This window comes from Mauremys mutica, chromosome 1 (genome assembly GCF_020497125.1).
Source record: "Mauremys mutica isolate MM-2020 ecotype Southern chromosome 1, ASM2049712v1, whole genome shotgun sequence".
NCBI classification, from domain to species: Eukaryota; Metazoa; Chordata; order Testudines; family Geoemydidae; genus Mauremys; species Mauremys mutica.
In genome coordinates, this window is record NC_059072.1 from 308961238 (window position 1) to 308982671 (window position 21434).

At 42.5% G+C, this 21434-nt stretch overlaps 1 protein-coding gene across 2 annotated transcripts in view; it reads right to left on the reverse strand.

The window, feature by feature from the left end:
- Positions 1-18814, reverse strand: part of ATP7B (ATPase copper transporting beta) — a 49764-nt gene extending 30950 nt beyond the window's left edge. The window contains exons 1-7 of one of the 2 annotated variants that reach the window (XM_045014595.1): positions 18249-18814; positions 12015-13251; positions 6403-6672; positions 4873-5036; positions 4309-4470; positions 1341-1417; positions 681-855 (exon numbers count right to left, since the gene is read on the reverse strand). In XM_045014595.1, the coding sequence (XP_044870530.1) occupies positions 681-855; positions 1341-1417; positions 4309-4470; positions 4873-5036; positions 6403-6672; positions 12015-13251; positions 18249-18491 (2328 nt within the window). In that variant the 5' untranslated portion in view covers positions 18492-18814. Of the gene's footprint in view, positions 1-680; positions 856-1340; positions 1418-4308; positions 4471-4872; positions 5037-6402; positions 6673-12008; positions 13252-18248 lie in introns of both variants that reach the window. The other variant, XM_045014590.1, reaches the window with a different exon arrangement.
- Between the last annotated feature and the right edge of the window lie 2620 nt (positions 18815-21434).

Sequence of the window (21434 nt, forward strand, 5' to 3'; positions counted from 1 at the left end):
AGTTCACTGCTACCCCACACACCCACCCACCCAATTGCTTCAGTCTCACTCTTTTATCTTACCCCCTTTTCACTTCTCGATCCCCATCCCTCTGTGCTCTTTTCCCCCTCTCACTGCTGTATTGTACACATCCCTCCTTTATCCTCTCACATTAGCTGCTGCACACTCGACAACCCTGTGAGGTTAGTAGGTCAGTATTATTATCCCTTTATTACAACACAGGGGAAAATTGTGGCATAAAGATTAAGTGACTTGTGCCAGGTCACACAGTGATCAAATTAAGAGTTGAACTCAGGACCTCAACTGTTCTAGCATAATGTTCAGCCCTCTCCCCAAAGAGTTCACTCTAACCAGGCATGACATGACAGGTGAAAAGGGAAAATAAAGGGGTGCCATGCTGGGCTGAACATTATGCTAGAAGAGTTAAGGTCTTGAGTTCAACTCTTAATTTGGTCACTGACTCACTTTATACATATATCTAAAAATTACACTTGCACAATACATTATAATTATCAATTCCAGTTTAATAGGGCCACTTTATCCTATATATCCTTAATTTACAGGGGGATGGGTGCAATCCAATAAGGCTTTCCAGTCTAATTATTTTTTTTAAATTAAATCAGATTATGTAAGAGGACATTGAAAGGAAAGAAAATACCCAAGAAATACTGTTTACATACCTGAACCAAAGTGCACAAGACAAAGAAGAGAAGATTTAAAATAGATAATCCAGGAATTAGATTTTGTTCCAGCACCATAGTGCCGTGCTCTTGGCCATCAGGTATTAGCATATAGATCATTAAGATTAAGACGGGAATTCCAAACACTAGGCTGCACAAGAAAGATTTCCTCCATCTGAAAAATAGAAGTAGTGAATCCATGGTATTAGAGTACACTTTGGTAGTACTGGGGCCAGATACTGCACACATACAGCTCCCTGGCTGAGCTGAGCACATTCAGCCCTCGGCAGAACTGGCTCCAAGTCATTACTTCTTTCAAGTGATTAAACACTTTGGCTGAAGAAGCTCCTTTGCCAGACACATGTTTCAGATACATAACTCTCTACAAAAGCAGCAAAGAGTCCTGTGGCACCTTATAGACTAACAGACGTTTTGGAGCATGAGCTTTCGTGGGTGAATACCCACTTCGTCGGATGCATGACTCTCTACAAGTAAAAACTGAAAGGTTATCTAAATGGGTGTAAGAGAAATTGAACTGAACAGCAAATGATTAAGTACGTGCATATTAAATATGCCTTCCACAAGCATAAATCAGATTAACTGGTGTACATATTACTGTCACACTTGTAGAGGCCCTCTCTTTGTGACGGTCATACTTACTGTTTTATTTCCTTTTTGTGATCCAAGTTATGAGCATTAGGGTCTCTCTTGGCCAAGGAAGCATGAAAACCAATTCCCTTTTTATTAAAAAAATAAGACAAAAGAGTTTGGTTAATTGAGATTTATTATGTACAATAGATGAAAACTTCATCTAAAAGAATCCATTTAAGATCAGAAACATCAGTACAGAGAACTGTTCCATGCTTTGGTGAATGCCTCCTTTTTATTTATTTATAGTGCCTGTCAAAGTGAGAGGAGTTCAGATAATGCCGATGATGATGGAGTAGGAGACAAAACATGGATGGTAAGGTACCTCTTTCATTACACATATCCACAGTCATAACAAATCACACATCCTGGGTTTAACGGTGGGCGCAGCTGGGATTTTGAAGGACTGATATTCCCCTTCAAACTTCACCAAGGAAACATTTGAAAATATAGTAGAACCTCAGTTACGAACACCAGAGTTACAACCTGACCAGTCAACCACACACCTCATTTGGAATTGGAAATACACAATCAGGTAGCAGCAGAGACAAAAAAAACCCAAAACAAAAACAAAAAAACCCAAACATGTAAATACAGCACAGTACAGTCTTGAACGTAAATTACTAAAAAATAGAAGGAAATCACCATTTTTCTTCTGTATAGTAAAGTTTCAAAGCTGTATTAAGTCAATGTTAAATTGTAAACTTTTGAAAGAACCACCATAATGTTTTGTTCAGAGTTACGAATGCCTTGGGAATGGAGGTTGTTTGTAACTCTGAGGTTCCCACAGCTTCCCACAGCTCCCATTGGCCAGGAACAGCGAACCACGGCCACTGGGAGCTGCGAGCGGCCGTACCTGCGGACGCTCAGGTAAACAAAGCGTCTCGCGATCTGCCAGGGGCTTACCTTGAACAAGCCATGAACCAAGTTTGGGAACCCCTGCTTTAGAGGCATATTACAAGGTGTTTTGCTTTTAAGAGTCTGCTCTGAACATCTATTGTGCATCTCACTGATTATTCTGAACAACCGTGGGAGTCAATTCCAATTAAAATTGAGGTACAATAGAATCTCAGAGTTACAAACACCTCAGGAATGGAGGTTGTTTGTGTGACACTCCGTACCACAAAGCAGCACCCTGGAATCCCCATATTCACCACCATCATATAATTATGATATGTTTTGTATGACATATGCCTTGTGAGATATTTTCAAAGTACTGATCTGTTGAACATTAATATCCCACTGGATTATATGTGCTATCATTATATGTGAGGTTATGAAGTATTGCTGTATGTGTTACTGAAATATGTTATGAGGTTGGGAACACCCACAACCAATCTTTCAGGTACAACAATAGAGTAGCCAGACAGCGTTAATGGCTCATCAACATCCATCAAGAAAAGAATCTGTTATCCTAGAGATTTCATGGAGGAGGCATATACGCCATGGGGGTGGACTAACCCTCCTCACAGCAAAGATCTTTCTAGCAAGTTGGAAGAAACTATAAAAGAGGGGGAGTGACATTATTTGGCCTCGCTCCCTCCACAACTCAACATCTGGAAACACATCTGGAGGAAAAAGACTGAGCTGGGGAGAGTGGTCCCAGGCTTGAAAGAGTCCCAGCTTGTGTATTGAGGATCTGTGACCTGTTTGTACCATCTGTCAAGGTGAGACACTGCTTGATTCAAACCCTGTTTAGTTTGTAGAACTCAGACTGCGAATTTATTTTTATTTCTTAAGTAACCAACTTTGATCTCTATGCTTGCTACTTATAATCACTTCAAATCTATCTTTCTGTGGTTAATAAATCTGTTTTATATTTTATCTCAAACTGTGTTTTGGTTGAAGTGCTCAGGAAATCTCAGCTCAGTTTACAAAGGCTAGTGTGTGTCCTCTCCACATCAAGGAAGGGGAAAACTGGGTAATGAACTTACACTGGCCAGGCTTCTGACCAGGGCAAGACAGTACAGTTCTGGGGTGCAAGGCTGGGGAGCTGGGGGGAACTGGCTGGAGCCTCCCTGTTGATGGTTCATGAGCGGTTGGGAGATCATTCATGTAAATCAGTTGGGTGTGTCCCTGCCTGTGGATGTCTGTGTAAGTGCAGTGCCTGTCAGACACAGCATCACAGTGCAAGAGGGACACCCCAGATTGGTGGGACAGAGGGCTCAGCGGTCCCACATTCCAGGTTGCACCCCTGGAGCCCCACTGCAGTTCGTAACTCTGAAATGTTCAGAGCTGAACAAAACGTTATGGTTGTTCTTTCAAAAGTTTACAACTGAACATTGACTTAATACAGCTTTGAAACTTTACTGTGAAGAAGAAAAATGCTGCTTTTAGCCATCTTAATTTAAATGAAATAAACACAGAAAAAGTTTCCTTACCTTGTCAAATCTTTTTTTTTTTTAGTAGTTTACATTTAACACAGTACTGTAATGTATCTGCCTTATTTGGGGGGTGGGGGTGGGGGTGGGGGGGGTCTCTGCTGCTGCCTGATTGCGAACTTCCAGTTCCAAATGAGGTGTGTGGTTGACCAGTCAGTTCATAACTCTGGTGTTTGTGACTCTGAGGTTCTGCTGTACGTTTTCAAAATGGTATTTATCTGGGTTTAGTGCCTTTCTGCTGCATAGCTGCTCTTAGAGTCTCTAGGGGGCAGTAGAGAGCAATCGGCAGTAACTTTCCGTTGGACTATCTGAAGTTCAGAGAAGTACCTGGTGCAGTACACTGAGCAGTAACAGAGGGGTACATCACACTTTTACCAGGTACTGATACTTTTTAAAAGCCCTGAAATGGTTAACGTCGCTGGAGGCTACCCTTTGAAGTATGTAGCCTCCATTGACCATACACTATTGGATTTGTCACATATGGGAAAGTGTACTTTATCTAAAGCTGCAAAGGTCAGCGGGCCTCTCAGCACTTTTAGACACTTCCATTTGTTTTAACATCACCTTATATTTATTATTGGTTTGTTTTAAAAACTTACCTCAATAATTTGTATAATATCTCGAGGTCCAATGATTTCAGGATCAAACTGGATGTGAGCTTTGCTGGTAGCAAGCGCTACCGAGGCATAGAAGATGCCATTAGTTCTGGTTAGTTTGGATTCAATATTGTGAACACAGGAAGCACAAGTCATTCCCGTAATCTGAAGAACAGAATTGTAAATGCAGTTAGTGATCTCTACAGTTGACAGCAATCTCTCTCACCACTGCCCCTTGTTTGGGGCTTTTCAAAGTTATGCAAAAAGTTTGCACTGCTTGTGAAACTGATTTTCACTGGATTCATGAGGAGTGCAGTGTTTTCCTGCCAAGAAAGGCTTCTCTGTGCACTTGGGTAGCTGTTCATCTCTCTTTACCTAGTAGAAACATTTTTGCCCCTTTTGAATAATTTTTTTCTTGGGTAGTTACGAAAAGCAGCAGCAGCATCCTCCAGCACCACAGCTGTTCAAAACCACAACCCATTAAAAATAGATTCATTTGCAAAGACACATTCCTGTCAAACTTGTACAGTTACCCCCAAACCCGTACGTTCCTATCATGATACTCACAATAAGCTCTGCATTGCCATCTGTAGCAGTATGGTCTTCTATGACTGTAGCATTGAAGCCCAAGTTTTGGATCAGCTGTACTATTTCAAGAGGCTGAATGCTCTCTGGCTTGTATTTTATCTCCGCTTTTCCTGCCATCAGTGCTACTAGCACTGAAACGATACCTGCAATGGGAGCAATTGGGTTATATTAGATACTGTACCTCCTTTGAGAACACATAATTCAGTTGATAATCAAGGGGCACACCAGTAATATAATACTTGGACGTTTAATGGCTTTAATCACTCTCCCCACTCTAGTGTTATGCCACGAGCGTATTGACAAATTAGGACAAAAGCTTCCCTTTCTCAAGATACAGATTCTTCCCTTTAATTTATTCATGCAATTCGTATTAGCATTTGAAGAATATGAGGATCGGATTTGAAGCTCTTTGGGGCAGGTGCTATGTCTTATTATGGGTCTATCCACCAGCTATCCCTACTATCCAGTATATCCCCCAACTGGTATAGTCACTGACGGATTGAATATAGTAGTGTGGCTAGTATCAACATGAGTACATAATTAAGTAAATAAGAATTTTAATTACATCTACCTTTAAGAACACATTTTAACATATATAACAATAGAGCTTTAGGAGACAGAGCTCTGGACTGGGGCTCAGGAAACCTGGGTTCAATTCATGGCTCAGCCACTGCCCTGCTGGGTGACCTTGGGCAAGTCACTTCCCGCCTAGTGCCTCAGTTTCCCTATCTGTAAAGTGGGGATGATACTGACCTTTGTAAAGTGCTTTGAGATCTACTGATGTAAATTGCGGCGCCTTCTGCTGGTCATCTCGGGAATTAGCTCTCCAGCCGTTGGAGTGCCCTCTGCAGGCCGGTGTCCCGCTACCGCTTGGCCTCTGTATCCCTCCCGGACCCAGTGCCCCGTTATCTGGGGTGCTGCCCCTTGGCAGTAACCCCTTTTTCTCAGGGTCTCCCCACCCCAGGGAGCCCCCACCCACTATCCCCACCTTGCCTCAGTCTGGGCTACTGCCAGTCCTCATCTAGCCCCCGCTCCCTGGGGCAGACTGCAGTGTAAAAGCCACTCGTCACTGACAAGGAGGGTTTGGACCTGCTGACTTTGCCTACCCCAGGCTGCCCTCTGCAATCCCCAGTACCCACTGGTCTTCTGCTAGGCCACAGCCTGGGGCTTTCCAGGCTGCAGCTCCTCTGCCTTTCCCCAGCCCTGCTCCACTCAGGTGTCTTGCTTGGGTCCCTGCAGCTAGACACTTCTCCCTCTACAAGCAGAGGGAGACTGACTGGGCTTCTGGCTCACAGTCTCTTATAGGGGCCAGCTGGGCCTGATTGGAGCATGGCCACAGCTGAGCCTACTTTCCTCAATCAGCCCAGGCTTCTTGCCCCAACCACAGCCCTTTCCTGGACTGTTTCAAGCCCCGCAGGGCAGGAGTGGGTAACCACCCCGCTACACCTTCACATCCAGAAGATCCCGAAGTACTTTACAGACCCTCTCTAGGAATGTTAGACATCTCACCATCTTCTTTTTGCAGATTTCTTTCAATGTTTGACACACATGATGCGCAGGTCATGCCTGTGATCTGCATAAAGCACTTTTCTGTTGTCGCTACACTGGGTGGCTTTGGACTACCGAGGTAAGAATTCTTTGGCTGGACATCAGACATGTAGCCTTGATGAGAAGACTCAGAAACATTTTCTGTTTTCTGGGAAGCTGACTCCCAAGCATTAGGCTGAATCGCAGCGTCCCTGAAAAGAGGTTGATCCATATATTTCCAAGTGGTGGTATCTTGAATAAACACACCATAAACAGAATTAACATGGGTTAACAGACTATGAAAAAATGTTTCAAAGAAGCAAACTGGAAACACATTTAACAACAGAAACATCCAAGGTTTTTCAAATGACAGGGTGATTAACTACCCTGTGATCTTGGCTTCCTTAGTCACAAGTAACTTGTTACTTTTGGGCAGATTACCAACACTGCATGACCATTTTGCTTTATTTAGTGGCAATCCATCTTCAATCAGCGAATGATCCCCTTCTATCTTTCTGTTTGTTAATATTAATATCTACCCTGAGGGTGACTTCATGGTAGTTAAAGCATTAGAGAATGCAGGCCAGTTACATGTTCATATTGTCCTCATCTCCCTTCCTTCAGGACTCCAGCTCAGCACCTGATCTCTAACCAGGATTAGAATACGAGTGCATTTCTCAGCAGGTAATCCAAATGCTGCTCCCTAAATTGAGCAGCGAGCACTGGTGTACTTGATCCTGAGAGTTACTGAGCACTCACAAGTCACACTTTTTGTCAAGGACATTGTCAATACTTAGCATCCGTCAGGATCAGGCCCAGTGGGATCAATTCCTCCCGTTGTCGGGCACTGAGTAGGCCACCTCTGTAGAATACCCAGATGGAGAATCCCCAATCCCAGCCAGATCCATAGACGAGTTCTCTACACTAAGCCAGGGAGCTGCTGAAGAAGCTGCCCCATTTATCTGGGTCTGGGAGGCCTCTGCACCCACACTAAGATCTACCCACAGACAATCTTAGATGCTTGAACTACTGATGTCACCTTCTAACTGGCTATTTTTTGCCACTGTTTCACATTCAGCTCTAAGTGGGAGAACATGGTGGAAGTGAGGTGGAAAGAGTGGGGGCCCCTATTCTGGGGTTGCAATGGGGAAAAAATAGTTCAGGCCCTCTGGGCTGATGGAAGCAAGAGGGTGGAGGCTTGCAGGCTGCCCAATGGGTGTTGGGGAGGAGGGCACAGATATGTTGGGCTGTGGGGGGTGAGCTGAGATTGGGAAAAGGAACTGATGGATGGAGTGTAGACAGAGTGCTGAATGACTTTACTGCTTATTTCCCTGCTTTTTACAGTTTGTGTTGATGTGGATTTTCATCCTAACTGCCTTAAATCAAAGGTAACAAAAAAATCTAGGTGGAAATGAATAATAAGTCTGCTATAAGCTTAAGCTCTCCCCTCCCCGCACCTGTCAGTTTGTTAAAATATCCATAAAAATCCAGACCAACTTTCTTATCCTCATGCTCTGTTCATGTTACCTTTAAAAGTCTGGGTTATTTTGTGGGTGTAGGTATCTGTTCCACAATTTTTAACTTTTTCTATTTTGCTAAATGAGTCACAAGTTAATAATGCAAAATATTTATAGCTAAAAGCATTTAAAATACAAACAAAATGGTCTTAAAATATACTATCTACTGCCCCTCAAATACTAAAGCACAGTTTTCCCTAATACTCCATTCCTGGTTTTATTTTATTTATTAAATCAAAGTTTAATCAGTTGTTTAATCTACATTCCATACATTAAATTCTGAAAGAACAGGATGATCTTAACAAAAAGGGCACAGTTGGTGGAAAAAGTAGTAAAAAGTGTTAGCAATTCTTTTTACATAAAATAGTTTAAACTAGCCTGCATTTTGTCTCATAGTTGGGTGTATTAACTGATTTTATACCATTATACTTCTTTTAATTTAGGCTCTGTGTATTTTGTATAGAATAATGCTGAAAAACCAGTATAATGCATGTGTAGGAGCCTTATCTACACAGCAAAAATAAATTGAATATATTCTTAAGGTAGTTTATCTATAAAATAGTATACAATTTGCTTTGAATGTATGCGTAATTGTTTTCAGAAAGAGAAAAGAGGGCGGATGTTGGTGCTGTGTCTGTGGGAAAAGCGTGTTCTTATCTCTGGTACAGAGTATAATTAACTCTTTTACATAAAATAGTTTAAACCAATTATGTATTTTGTCTAAATGAGGTGTATTCACCAATTTTACATCATTAGATTTCTTTTAAGGTAGGTTGGGTGTATTTTGTATAAAATAATGCTGAAAAAAACCAAGTATGAATGTGTGTGAAAGTGGGTGACATATAAAATAATATAAAATTAGTTTGAATGATACTTACAGTGATTAGAAGATAGGCATACGTTCAGTGATGAGCTGCCAAAATATTAACAACCGGTTCCCTCCTCCTCACCCCATGAGGAGGTCATGCCCCCCCCCAGGGACTCCTGCCCCATCCAACCCCCCCATGTTCCTTGACAGCCCCCCCCGGGACCCCTGCCCCATCCACCCCCCTTCCCTGTCCCCTGACTGCCCCTTGCCACCCCATCCAACCCCTTCTCTCATTCCTGATGGCACCCCGGGACCCCTACACCATCCAACCACCCCTTCTCTCTGTCCCCTGACTGTCCCTGGAATCCCTACCCCTAACTGCCCCCACCGCCCCATCCAATCCCTGCTCCTTTCTGACTGCCCCCCCGGGACCCTTACCCCCGTTCAATCCCCCTGTTCCCTGCCCTCTGACCTCTCCGACACTAATCCACCCCCCCAACTCCCCTGCCCTCTTCCAACACCCACTCCCTGCCCCCTTACCGCGCTGCCTGGAGGTGGGGGCCGAGCTGGGCTGGGGCTGGGACCGGAGCCACCCGGCCGACGTCGGTGCCGGACCCGGGGGCCGGGCAGGAGCCACGCCGCGCTGCCTGGCGAGGTCGCAGCTGGACCCAGGGGGCAGGAGCCGCGCCACCCAGCCCCAGGGTCCGGCCGCGACCTCGCTGGGCGGCACGGCACCTGGAGCCCTTCTCCTGCTGGCGCCCCCACCCCCTGGCCCCAGCTCACCTGGTGGAAGCCTTCTCAGCCCTCCCAGGCTTCCCGCAAGAACAGCTGATTCGCGGGAAGCTGGGAAGGGGGAGGAGAAGCCGGAGGAGCTTCCGAAGAGGAGGCAGAAGCGGAGTAAGGTGAGCTGGGGCCGGGGGAAGGGTAGAGAGCTGCTAGAGCTTTTGTTAAATTTAAAAGCCCTTTTGGAACTAGTTGTTCCTCCAGGAACAACTGGTTCTAAAGGGGCTTCTAAATTTAACAACCGGTTCTCGCGAACCGGTGCGAACCGGCTGCAGCTCACCACTGCATACGTTGAAGCCAACTTGTAGGCTAACTGTTTTGAACAGTAGGGCAGGGGTGTGGGAGGTGAATGGTGCTATGTCTCTGTGTGTTCTATGTTTTGCTATTTTTTTTGTTAAATTTATCTGTCCTTCAAAAACTTTACAAAATTTAAGAGACTTCTAATACAAGTTAAGCCATTATGTAGAAAGAGGAAATTTTATTTCTGGTCCAGAATTCAACAGATATAAGCCTAACTGCTAAATTTACATAGTTCTTATAAATCTACAGGCATACTCCTTTTGTTTGGTATTTTAGCTCTAATTTATACTTTAAAATGCTGCAATAAATAAAGTGCTGTGTTCATAGTGACTTGGGAAAATATGGAGTAATTAAATATCTATGGATAAATCCATAAACTGGATTCAGAATGGTAAAATGCATCACAATTTTCTATGATGTGTGGGTCCCCAAGAGGCCCCTTGGTTAAATAATCCCTTCTGATTGGTTCAGCCAAGGAGGTGTAGTTTTGTCTCAAGCTTCCAGAACAGGGATTTCTGTTATTTGGGCAGTACCAATCTGCAGCATGAAATGCTTCCCTCTTCTCTCTGCTTCCTTTCTTGGTGGTTTAAAATTATTTTAATATGTAATGAGCTCTATAGCTATAGTTTCTCTCTCTCTCTAATACTTCGGTATATTTGTGCATTTGCTAAACAAAGCTGAATAAACAATGTACTAATTGCATATAAAATATTTTCCTCTAAAAATGTGTGTATATATAAACACTTCTCCTTTCTGTGTCAGTAAGCCCATGCACAATTATTTAATGCCTTTATTTAGAAAAGTATTAACTCCATAAAAAAGTTACTCTCTAAAAGTGCATATTAAAAATGTATTCTTCTGCCATTCAGACTTTGCACACCTGTTCACTAGACTTTATGCAGAATTGCACTAAATGTGTAAAAGGCACATTTTCCGCTGAAAAATGAAGAAAGGGTGTGAAAGCTATATTTATTCATTTAGTTCTATTACATCCAATAAAGATAAACTCAATTTTTAAAATAACCCCCCACCCCCACCCCAATGGCTGACAGGGCCAAAAATCAATGTGTCCAAAAATATGGCCTAGGAATGGGACAAAGCAAAAAGGGGTGTGGGAACCTGTCAAAATTATATGCTGAGTAAAGCAATAGCTTTTTACTACTATTATTCTTGCTTTTGAAATTCACCAAGTAAATGAGATTATGCACTATAGCAACATCTTAACCATTAAACTCATGTGCTCAACACAGTGCACTTGTTTTATACATTTATACATTATACTTCTCCCATTGAACACATGTGCTGGAACTAGAGGTGCGGGGGGATGCTGCACCCCCTGGCTTGAAGTGGATTCCATTATATACACGGTTTACAGTTTGATTTAATGGCTCTCAGCACCCCCACTATAATAACTGTTCCAGTGCCCCTGACACTGAAGTCAATAGGAGTTTTGACACTGACTCACCGGAAGCAGGATTAGGCCCTTGGCATAACCATTCTACAGGTGAGGTACAGAAGATCTACTAAGGATACATCTGCACTGCAGCTGAGAGTGTGATCTGCAGTTTATACAGACATATATGCGCTGACTTTACTCTAGCTGGCTGGCGCAGCCCATGTCTTCACTTCTATTTTTAGCAAGCTAGCTAGAGTACAGCAAGTGCAAGTACATCTACACCAGCTACTAATCATACCTCCAGCTGCAGTGTGGACGTGCCTTGAGATACCAGGCAGCAGTTCCAGTGAAGGAAATAGTTGCTTTTAACTGCGAGGTATTTTATTAAAGTGTTTGTTCTCTGTGTATATTATTTATACTCACACCAGCTTGGTGGGTGGAGGGGAGAAGAGTGGAAACCTGTTTCAGTGGAGTGCAGCTCATATGTTTTCTCAGGTTCTCTGCTATTTAAAAGCCACTAGATTACTGGTTAGACTTTTGACTACATATCGTAACTTAAAACAACGCTTTTGCCCAATAACGCACTCACTTGAACGTGGAAATAAATAATTTTTCAGGGTGAAATTGTATGGCCTGTATTATACAGGGCAGGCCAGATCATAATGGTCACTTCTAGCCTTAAAACAAAACAAACAAAACACACACACACACACACACACACACGAACTATCGATTTTAAAAGTAATTTTTTCACTTTCTTCTAGCTTACTTATAGAAAACATACAAGTACCTGTGAGAATGGAAGCATCAAATCCCATGTCTTCTATAGCACCTCTTAGCTCTTCTGAATTAGTTACAGCTGAATTGTAGTGTATGGTTCCAGTCCTTTCAGCTAACGAAACTGATATATGCTGTACTCCTTTCCTTTGGGACATTGTGCCTTCTATGGACTGCACACAGGATCCACAGGTCATTCCATCAATACTAAGTACAGACGTGCTTGTCAGCTGATCCCCAGAGGACGTGCTATGAAACTGAGGTGATGAAAATGCTGCCTTTGATAAAAGCTCTCTGTTATTTGCTTCCACTCCATTAGGGAGGGAGACTTTAAAGTTACCAGGTGGAAGGGTCTCAATGGCTTGTTGCAAAGATACTGGGGTAATTACGTTTGGGTTAAATTGCACAACAGCATTTTTATGTTCCAATGACACTTTAATACTTTGTACGCCTGGAAGACCTGATATATTTCCTTCGATGTTTTTGACGCAAGACTTGCAGTGCATCCCTTCTACTCCCAGTTTCATACTAGTTGTACTATTCATTTTGCCCACCACTGGCTCCACGCTGTTATTGTTTAAGCTGGCTGGAGTTTTCTTTGTGCTTGTAGTCTGCAAGCGTTCTAGATCAATCATACCAAGCTTTAACGGGGCTAGCTTGCTCTTAATCGTGCTTTCATACCCCATGTTATCGATGTGGTTTTTGAGGTCTTCGGGTTGAATGATGTAAGGCTGGTAAGCAATGACTGCTTCTTGGTTACTGAGGGAGACTTTGATTCTCAGCACGCCATGTAGTTTTCCAATCTTTCCTTCAATGGTGTTGACACAAGACTGGCATGTCATACCTTCTACTCGCAGCTTCATTAGTGCTTCTCCCAAGGACGTCGATCTTACAGATGATGCTGTAGTTCTTGCTTCTGCAATGCTGGCATCAAAGCCCATGTCTTCAATTTCCTGGCAAACCTCTTGGGGGCCTATTTCTGACTGTATATATTTTATTACAGCATTGCTCTGCTCAAGGGAGACCTTGATGCTCACAATGCCCTTCACCTTGGAAATTCTGCCCTCTATCGACTGCACACACGACTGGCAAGTCATACCCAAAATATTGACTGTGACGGTGCTCGTTTGAGGAAGCAGAGAGGGCATATTTTCAGCGCTCTTCTCGTAGCCGATGTTGTCAAAAGCAAAATTCTGCTTCATGGTTGGTTCCCGTACACAACTAGCAGGGGAGCTAGACTTAGACAAAGCCTGAAGTGCAAGAAAAATAAACAAAAAAAACTAGATGTAACTTCTCAGTTCCAAAACAGCAACATTCTACACAGGTGGAAGTGCTGCTAAGTTAACTGATGCCAGGAAAATGCACAGGCCACAGAATCTCACCCACCCACTCCTGTAATAAACCCGTAACCTATGTCTGAGCTACTGAAGTCCTCAAATTGTGGTTTAAAGACTTCAAGGTGCAGAGAATCCTCCAGCAAGTGACCCATGCCCCACACTGCAGAGGAAGGCAAAAAAAACCCAGTGCCTCTTCCAATCTGCCCTGGAGGAAAATTCCTTCCCGACCCCAAATATGGGGATCAGCTAAACCCTGAGCATGTGGGCAAGACTCACCAGCCAGCACCCAGGAAAGAATTTTCTGTAGTAACTCAGGTCCTACCCCATCTAACATCCCATTGGGCATATTTACTGCTAATAGTCAAAGATCAATTTATAGCCAAAATTAGGCTATTCCATCATACCATCCCCTCCATAAACTTATCAAGCTTAGTCTTGAAGCCAGATATGTCTTTTGCCCCCACTGCTCCCCTTGGAAGGCTGTTCCAGAACTTCACTCCTCTGATGGTTAGAAACCTTCATCTAATTTCAAATCTAAACTTCCTGATTGCCAGTTTATATCCATTTGTTCTTGTGTCCACATTGATACTGAGCTTAAATAATTCCTCTCCCTCCCTGGTCCTTCTCCTCCTCTGTTACTTCCAACTGATGAGTCCCAAGCATATAACAAAAATTCTTGTTATTAATCCCTAAATGTATGACCTTGCACTTTTCACTATTAAATTTCATCCTATTACTATTACTCCAGTTTACAAGGTCATCCAGATCTTCTTGTATGATATCTTGGTCCTTCAACTTTGTGTCATCCGCAAACTTTCTTAGCACACTCCCACTTTTTGTGCCAAAGTCAGTTATAAAAAGATTAAATAAGATTGGTCCTTAATATCCTTGCTTAATTCACATTAGAATTAAGCCAGTTATTTACATAAGTGGGTGCCTTGTTCATCTGAAGCAGAACTTCAAATCCATTCATGTAATTTTGCCTCGTGGACAGATAACTTGGGAATCCAGATGCCTGGGTCAGGCCCAAAATGGTAAAAGTTTAACACAAAGAATTCATTTTTCCAGCCCCCATTGTCATTCTCTTTCTCCGCAACAAAAATCCTGTTTTATTTCAGACTTCCATTCTATCCTTTCCAGGGGCAACTGGAAGTGATTGGAGGTTCAGAGGCATGTATGTGGTTTCCAATCCCATTTCAAAAAAGTAATTCAAAATAGAAGCAAAATTTAAATGACTGTGTTTCCCGCCCCCCAGCTGTTAGCTAAAAATATAGGCATGTGACATGACAGAAGGAAAAGAATCCCTTCAGAAAGTTAAATAAATCTCTCTTATGTACAGTACTGTCCTTAAGATATAGGATCAAACACGCCCATATTTTCGTTTTGACAAGTCTTGTTGAAAGGTTACAAAAATATGTAACATTTGCTTAAGGGCTCAAGGATTTTATTCTCTTTATAAAGATGTGATAGAATAAAAAATAATGCGAGGCAGATGGGCATTAAGGATGATTCCCAATCACCCATCTGACAAGAAAGTCTTAGTTACAGAGGTATAAAGCCCACTTTGTATATTTAAATATTCTTAGGAGAAAATCATGTTCCGGTTACTTACATACTACAGAGTGTGTATGTTCTACATCCTTTGAGCAAGAGATGTGCAACAGACAAAGGGCTGGGGGACAATCTTCCAGAGCTTTGCTCCAGTTTATAAGAGTCATATGAAAAAGCAGGCTGGGTGTGAACAATTTGCAGGAAACAGGTAACAACTGTGACTAGGTTACCAGCCGTCCTGGTTTTCCTGGGATTATCCCTTCCCCCCCCCCTCTTTTTTTGTTTTGCTTTTGTTTGTTTTAGGGTAGCTGTCCCAAGAAATCTGTAAGTCTTCCTGGGACATTAAAATTCCTGGGTTTTGCTAGTCACATCCCTTGCCAGCTGGGGTCCTGGCCGCAGGCCCCGCTCAGTGCGCTGCCGGCCTAGGTGAACAGAACCCCAGGCTGGCAGCGGACTGAGCGGGCTGGCGGTGTAAGATCAACATTTTAATTTAACTTTAAATGAAGCTTCTCAAACATTTTGAAAACCTTGTTTATTTTACAATACAACACTAGTTTAGTTATATAATATATAGACTTATAGAGAGAGGCCTTCTAAAAACCTTCTAAAAACATTAAAATGTATTACCGGCATGCAAAACCTTAAATTAAAGTGAATATTAAATTAAAGAATCTATAAATGAAGAGTCGGCACACCACTTCTGAAAGGTTGCCGACCCCTGATCTAGCTTCAACTTCCGGCCATCGGCTCTAGTTATATCTTTGTCTGCTGGATTGAAGGGCCCATTATCAAATATTTGTTCTTCATGTAGGTACTTACAGATCATGGGCAGTGGGTGAACCCCAGGAGGTTATCCCCTAGCCTGGACCACCCCTCCTGCCAAGGGCCCCACCCCTCCTGCTGAAGCCCAGAGTCCCCCCCTCCTCCCGACACGGCAGCCAGCCCCCCACCCCTCCCACATACTCCCAGGATGTCCAAGTGCCCCCAGTCCCGGAGAGCCGGGCGGGTTAGGGGCGGGCAAGAGGGAGGCGCCTCCCCCCAGCCCTGGGCGAGCAGCATAGCCCTCCCCAGCCCTGAAGAGCTGGAAGGGCACACAGTCCCGTCCCTCCCACCCCCACGCAGGTTGCATGGCCTCCCTCCCCCAGCCCCAGAGCGCAGGCTGACCCCCATTAGCCTCCCAGCCCCAGTTTACAAGGTCATCCAGATCTTCTTGTATGATATCCCGGTCCTGTGCTGTGGGGGGCTCTTCCCCAGGGCCCTAGGCTGAGCAGCTGGAGGGTGGTGGCTGCCGGCTAGGAGCCCAGTTCTGAAGGCAGAGCTGCTGCCAGCAGCAGCGCATAAGTAAGGGTAGCATGGTATGGTATGCCACCCAGCTCTGAAGTCAGCACAGAAGTAAGTGTGGCAATACCATGACCCCCTAAAATAACCTTGTGACCCCCCCCTGCAACTACCTTTTGGGTCAGGACCCCCAATTTGAGAAATGCTAATCTCCCCGCATGAAATCTGTATAGTATAGGGTAAAAGCACACAGGACCAAGTTTTTCATGGCTGTGAATTTGGTAGGGCCCTAAACAGGGACATCCATCTTGTCTGAGTTTATTTGTCACCCAGCCTAGCTGCTGGGATTTTCAGATTGTTGCACAATTTGCACAGGCAAATTACACTCTCTCCCCACCTCCCACCCCCAATAATAGGAGGTGCTACCAGCTCAATCTGTAATAAAACAGCAGCCACTTTACAATTAAAAATGTCATTTTAATGAGTAAAACTTTTTTTTTTTTTGGTTTGTCAGCCATGAGTGTCGATCTAGGCATTTCTTTCCTCCCTTCACTCTCAACCTAGTGTAGTAACACAAAACAAAGGAAGACCATTAAGAAGTAATAATAGCTGCTGTTATTACTCACTGTTATTAGTAGCTGCTAATAGCCATACATAGCTGTTACAGTCCTTGGCCCTTTTAAAAGCACAACCAGGAGCTCGGTATTATTCCACAGAATTCATCCTTCAGGAGAAGATGAATTTTAAAAGGAAATACCTCTATATGATCCTTTATAGCTTCAAAGCACTTTACTAACTAAATTCTGTTACATCTCTGTGAAGGAGGTACTGTCACCCCCATTTTACCAATAGGAAAGAAGGCAAAGAAAGGTTTAAGTAATTGTAGCAAGTCTTACTAGATTGATATACCATATACCGCACATTTAATGCCTCTAAGGGCTCAGTTTAAGTTTAATTAAAAATGGGTTACTTTAAGCAGGTTCATTTAAAACTTTTACATTGGCGCAGGGGGGAAAGCCTCTGTGGTACATGTACTGTATTTCTGATTTGGAATGAAAAAACCCTGATTGCATGCAGTTTTCATGTTTCTGATATAATTAGTAGTACAGTATACCCAACATAGTAAATACCTGAACCAAGTATGTAAAAAGACCAGTTGGCAGAAGTAACCTAATCTTATGTCATGTTTGTTTCTCATATTATAGATGTTTTCCATAAAACAACTAGAGATAGTAAATGCTTTCAGATTTACTTGGTCTGTCCCCGATTATCATTTCATTCTACTTTGATGGTAATTGTTTAAGTCACTCTAAAACTAAGCTATAAACATACATGGGTTTAAAAGATAAGTCATTAAAAATATCCTGTCAGTTAACACACCAGACTATGAGTCAAGTTACACTGTTATAGTTTATGTGCACTTTAGTATTATGCTGTATCATCTGTAATTTTAGTAAGAATTACAACTACATTTTACAAGTTCATTTTTCAAAATGAAATAGCACTTCCTCCTAATAAGATTTACTGTACAAAACTATGATATAGTTACAGACAAGCCTGAGTGAGAAAGCAGTTGTGACAATTGTGCTACCACGAACTTTTGCTGGTTTCACTGGTATAGTTTATAGGTAAGTAACTTATCTATAATTACGATCATTTTCACTGTTCAGGCAATTTCTCTCATTCCACAGGATAACCAAACCACAAACTGATGCCTAACTTCTGAAATAAACGCAGCTTAAAAAGAAGGAAGGCTAACACATTATATGTATATGTTGTAATTACTAGGGATTCCCACTTCATATTATTCTAGGTAGAGCTGGCAATGACGCCTACTAGTTAAAGCTGCCTAATTTTAAAACTTTGCATTTATAGATGATCTTCAGAGAATTTCAAAATGCTTTGCACTTGTACAGAAGTTTTTTTATGCAAGAAAATCCAAGGATCTTACAGACATTAGTTATACATCACCACTCCCGGGATCATAACGAACTTTGAATATAAAGGTGTAATATATCAATTAACAATCTATATCCAGTATACTTTGTTTTAAGCTCAAGTACATTTAGTTGCAAACTTACATGCATACTGTTGACTTTTGATGCTCCCACAGGGTAACTCTGTGAAACTTTCTCTTCTTTCTGAGAGCAGTCCCCTGCTTTTCCAGGGGATCCTGACTTGGAAGGTTCACTGACAATGAGTAGTGCAGGCACAGCATTAGATGATTGCCGCTTATGAAAAGTCACCAGGGTTACATTTTTGTTGTTTAAAGTAGCCAAGGTGGACTGATCCCTTTTCAAATCACTGTCTGATTTCCTCTCCATTATCTTTCCAGGCTTCAAATATCGTAATGCCAAATGGGAATTTTTAAGAGATGTTATTCCATTAAATTAGCAGAAAAACTTCTCCCAGCGATATCCAGAACAAAAGTTCTGTTCCTCTGCATCAATGTTCTCCTCTTTATGTGTTCATGGTGAACTCCTAATTCTAATCTGCCCCCTTTATATGCAAGTACCATGCTGCACTCGACTGTATACTCTTGCACCCGATTTAAACACTCCCCACCAATTGACATCTCTTTGCACTCACCAAACTGCATGCAGCACTACTAATCTTTGCACACGGCACTTCTGCTTGCTCAGCCAAGGCTGCCTTTCACAAGCTCCTCAAACATGACCTGTGTGCAGCAACCCAGTGCATAATTAACTCACACAGCCAAGCCGTAGCTCCTCTGTGGCCGTGTGCATAATCACATCTCCTGGACACACAGCCTATTAGCAGGACCACATAATCCACATAATTCCTTTTATTATGAAATGAACGGCAATTTCTTGAATGAAATACTGTCCCCTCTATATTTCAGACATGCCTCAGATTACATTGACAGATAGTTATTTCCCAGCCTGTCAGACTTGCATTTATATGAAAAGTTATTCAACTACTGCAAACATACAGTCACAGGTGCTGGAACTAGGGGTGCTGTTGCACCTCCAGGCTTGAGGTGGTTTTCATCTTATACAGGGTTTACAGTTTGGATCAATGGCTGTCAGTACTCACACTGTACAAATTGTTCCAGCAACCCTGCATAAAGCTCTGATGTGAGCTGCACTAACTAAAAATCTTTTCTTGTCTACTAAAAAGACAAGGTTGGTGAGGTAATCTCTTTTATTGACCCAAATTATTTTGGGGGGAGAGACAAGCTTTTGAGCTTACAGAGAGCTCTTCTTCGGGTCTGGGAAATACTCAGCCTGTCACAGCTAAATACAAGATGGAACAAGTAATTTAGAAATGTGTGTTAATTCTATGCAAAGGACCATTCAAGGTGAAGCAGCCAGTTAACACCTCTCCAGTCACAGGGGGAAAGGCAGAAAAAAAACCTTCGGGGGAGGGGGGTATTTAATGGGTTATAGTGTGTTGTAACAAGCCATAAATGCAGTCTTTCTAGTCAGCCCATGATTTTTAGTGTCGTGCAAAGTTATGAATTTAAGCTCCCAGGCATAGGCGCCAGGACTGGAGCACCCACGGAAAAAAATCAGTGGGTGCTTAGCACCCATTGGCAGCCAGCTTCCTCCCCCACCCAGTGCCTCTCGTCCACTGGCAGCCCTGCCACTCAACTCCTCCCCCTCCATCCCAGCGCCTCTGGCTCGCCGCAATCAGCTGTTCTATGGCATACAAGAGGTGCTGGGGGGGAGGAGGAGGAGGAGCGGGGATGGAGCATGCTTGGGGGAGGGGGTGGAACTGGGTGGGAAGAGGCGAGGTGGGGTTGGAGTGGGGGCTTGGAAGAAGGGTGAGGTGGGGGTGGGGCCTAGATGGAGTGGGGGGTGGGAAGAGGCAGGGCGGGGTGGGGGCTTGAGGGAAGAGGGCAGGTGGGGATGGGGCCTGGGGCGGAGTGGGATTTACAGTGCAAATATTTGTAATACAAATAATAATATAAAGTGAGCACTGTACACTTTGTATTCTGTGTCGTAATAGAAATCAATATATTTCAAAATGTAGAAAAAAATCCAAAAATATTTAATATATTTCAATTAGTATTCTATTGTTTAGCAGTGCAACTAATTGCAATTAATTTTATCATCACAATTAATTTTTGAGTTAATTGCATGAGTTAACTGCGGTTAATTGACAGCCCTAATTATCTGTAATACTTATTATAAATAAAAGTAACCTAATATAATACATAATATTTACAATTAATAGTTTAATATATTATGTATTATATTAGGTTACTTTTATATGTAATATTTTGTACTTTTTATTATTACTTATACGTAATATACATTTATACTTGTATATGTAACATATCTTTTACATATAAGTCAAAGTGACATGTTTTACCTTATCGCAACAAAAAATGATTTAATGATCCTGAATTGAAATTTTTCAGAGATTTTGTTTTGCATGAAATTTCAGCTTTTTTTTTTTTGGATTAAAAAATTTTTAGAATTTGAAATGTTGGTATTTCCTGCAGGACAGAAATTCTGGTTTCTGACAAGTTCCAGTTAAGATAAATTTGGACTCTCAGACTATGGCCAGGTGTACACTACAGACTTGTATCAGTATAACTACATCGCTAAGGGGTGTGAAAAATCCATCCCCCTGAGCAACGTAGTTATAATAACCTACCCCCACCCCCCAAGTAGACAGCACTATGTCAGCAGGAGAGCGTCTCCTTTTGACAAAGCTATCGCCTCTAGCGGAGGTGAATTAACTACGCTGACGAGAGAAGCTCCCCAACCAGCGTAGGAACACCTGCACTTAAGCTACAGCAGCGCAGCTGCACTGATATAGCATAAGTGTAGATCTGCCCTAAGTTTGGTAAAGTGTCTTCATCTTCCCTGACTGAGGGAGGGGGATATTGAATATTAATTTGGATATGGACTGAAGTAGCCATATTTATTATAGGGTTTTGTGCTTGCACAAAAAAGGTTGTTTTAGTATTTGCAAGGTATGGATCTGCATTTTAAAAGGGCCTTTTGGATGCAAATAGTTCTCTTGATGGGAGAGGCACATTCAGGTGATCAGTGATAGTAGATTGAAGTTAAGGATCTCATTTAGGCTTCACTGAGCTAGTCTTTGGTGCAAAGATGTAAAGGGATGCATTGCTCCAGGACTGTTTTTGCACATTTATGGGTTTGATTAGAAATAATAAGGGTCCATTTCAGTTTGGTGGTATGTAATTTGATACTTTCTGCAGCAATGCAGGATTTCAATAGCAGAGTATTATGAGGATAAGGAACACATGCCAGAAAATTAAAAGGACACCG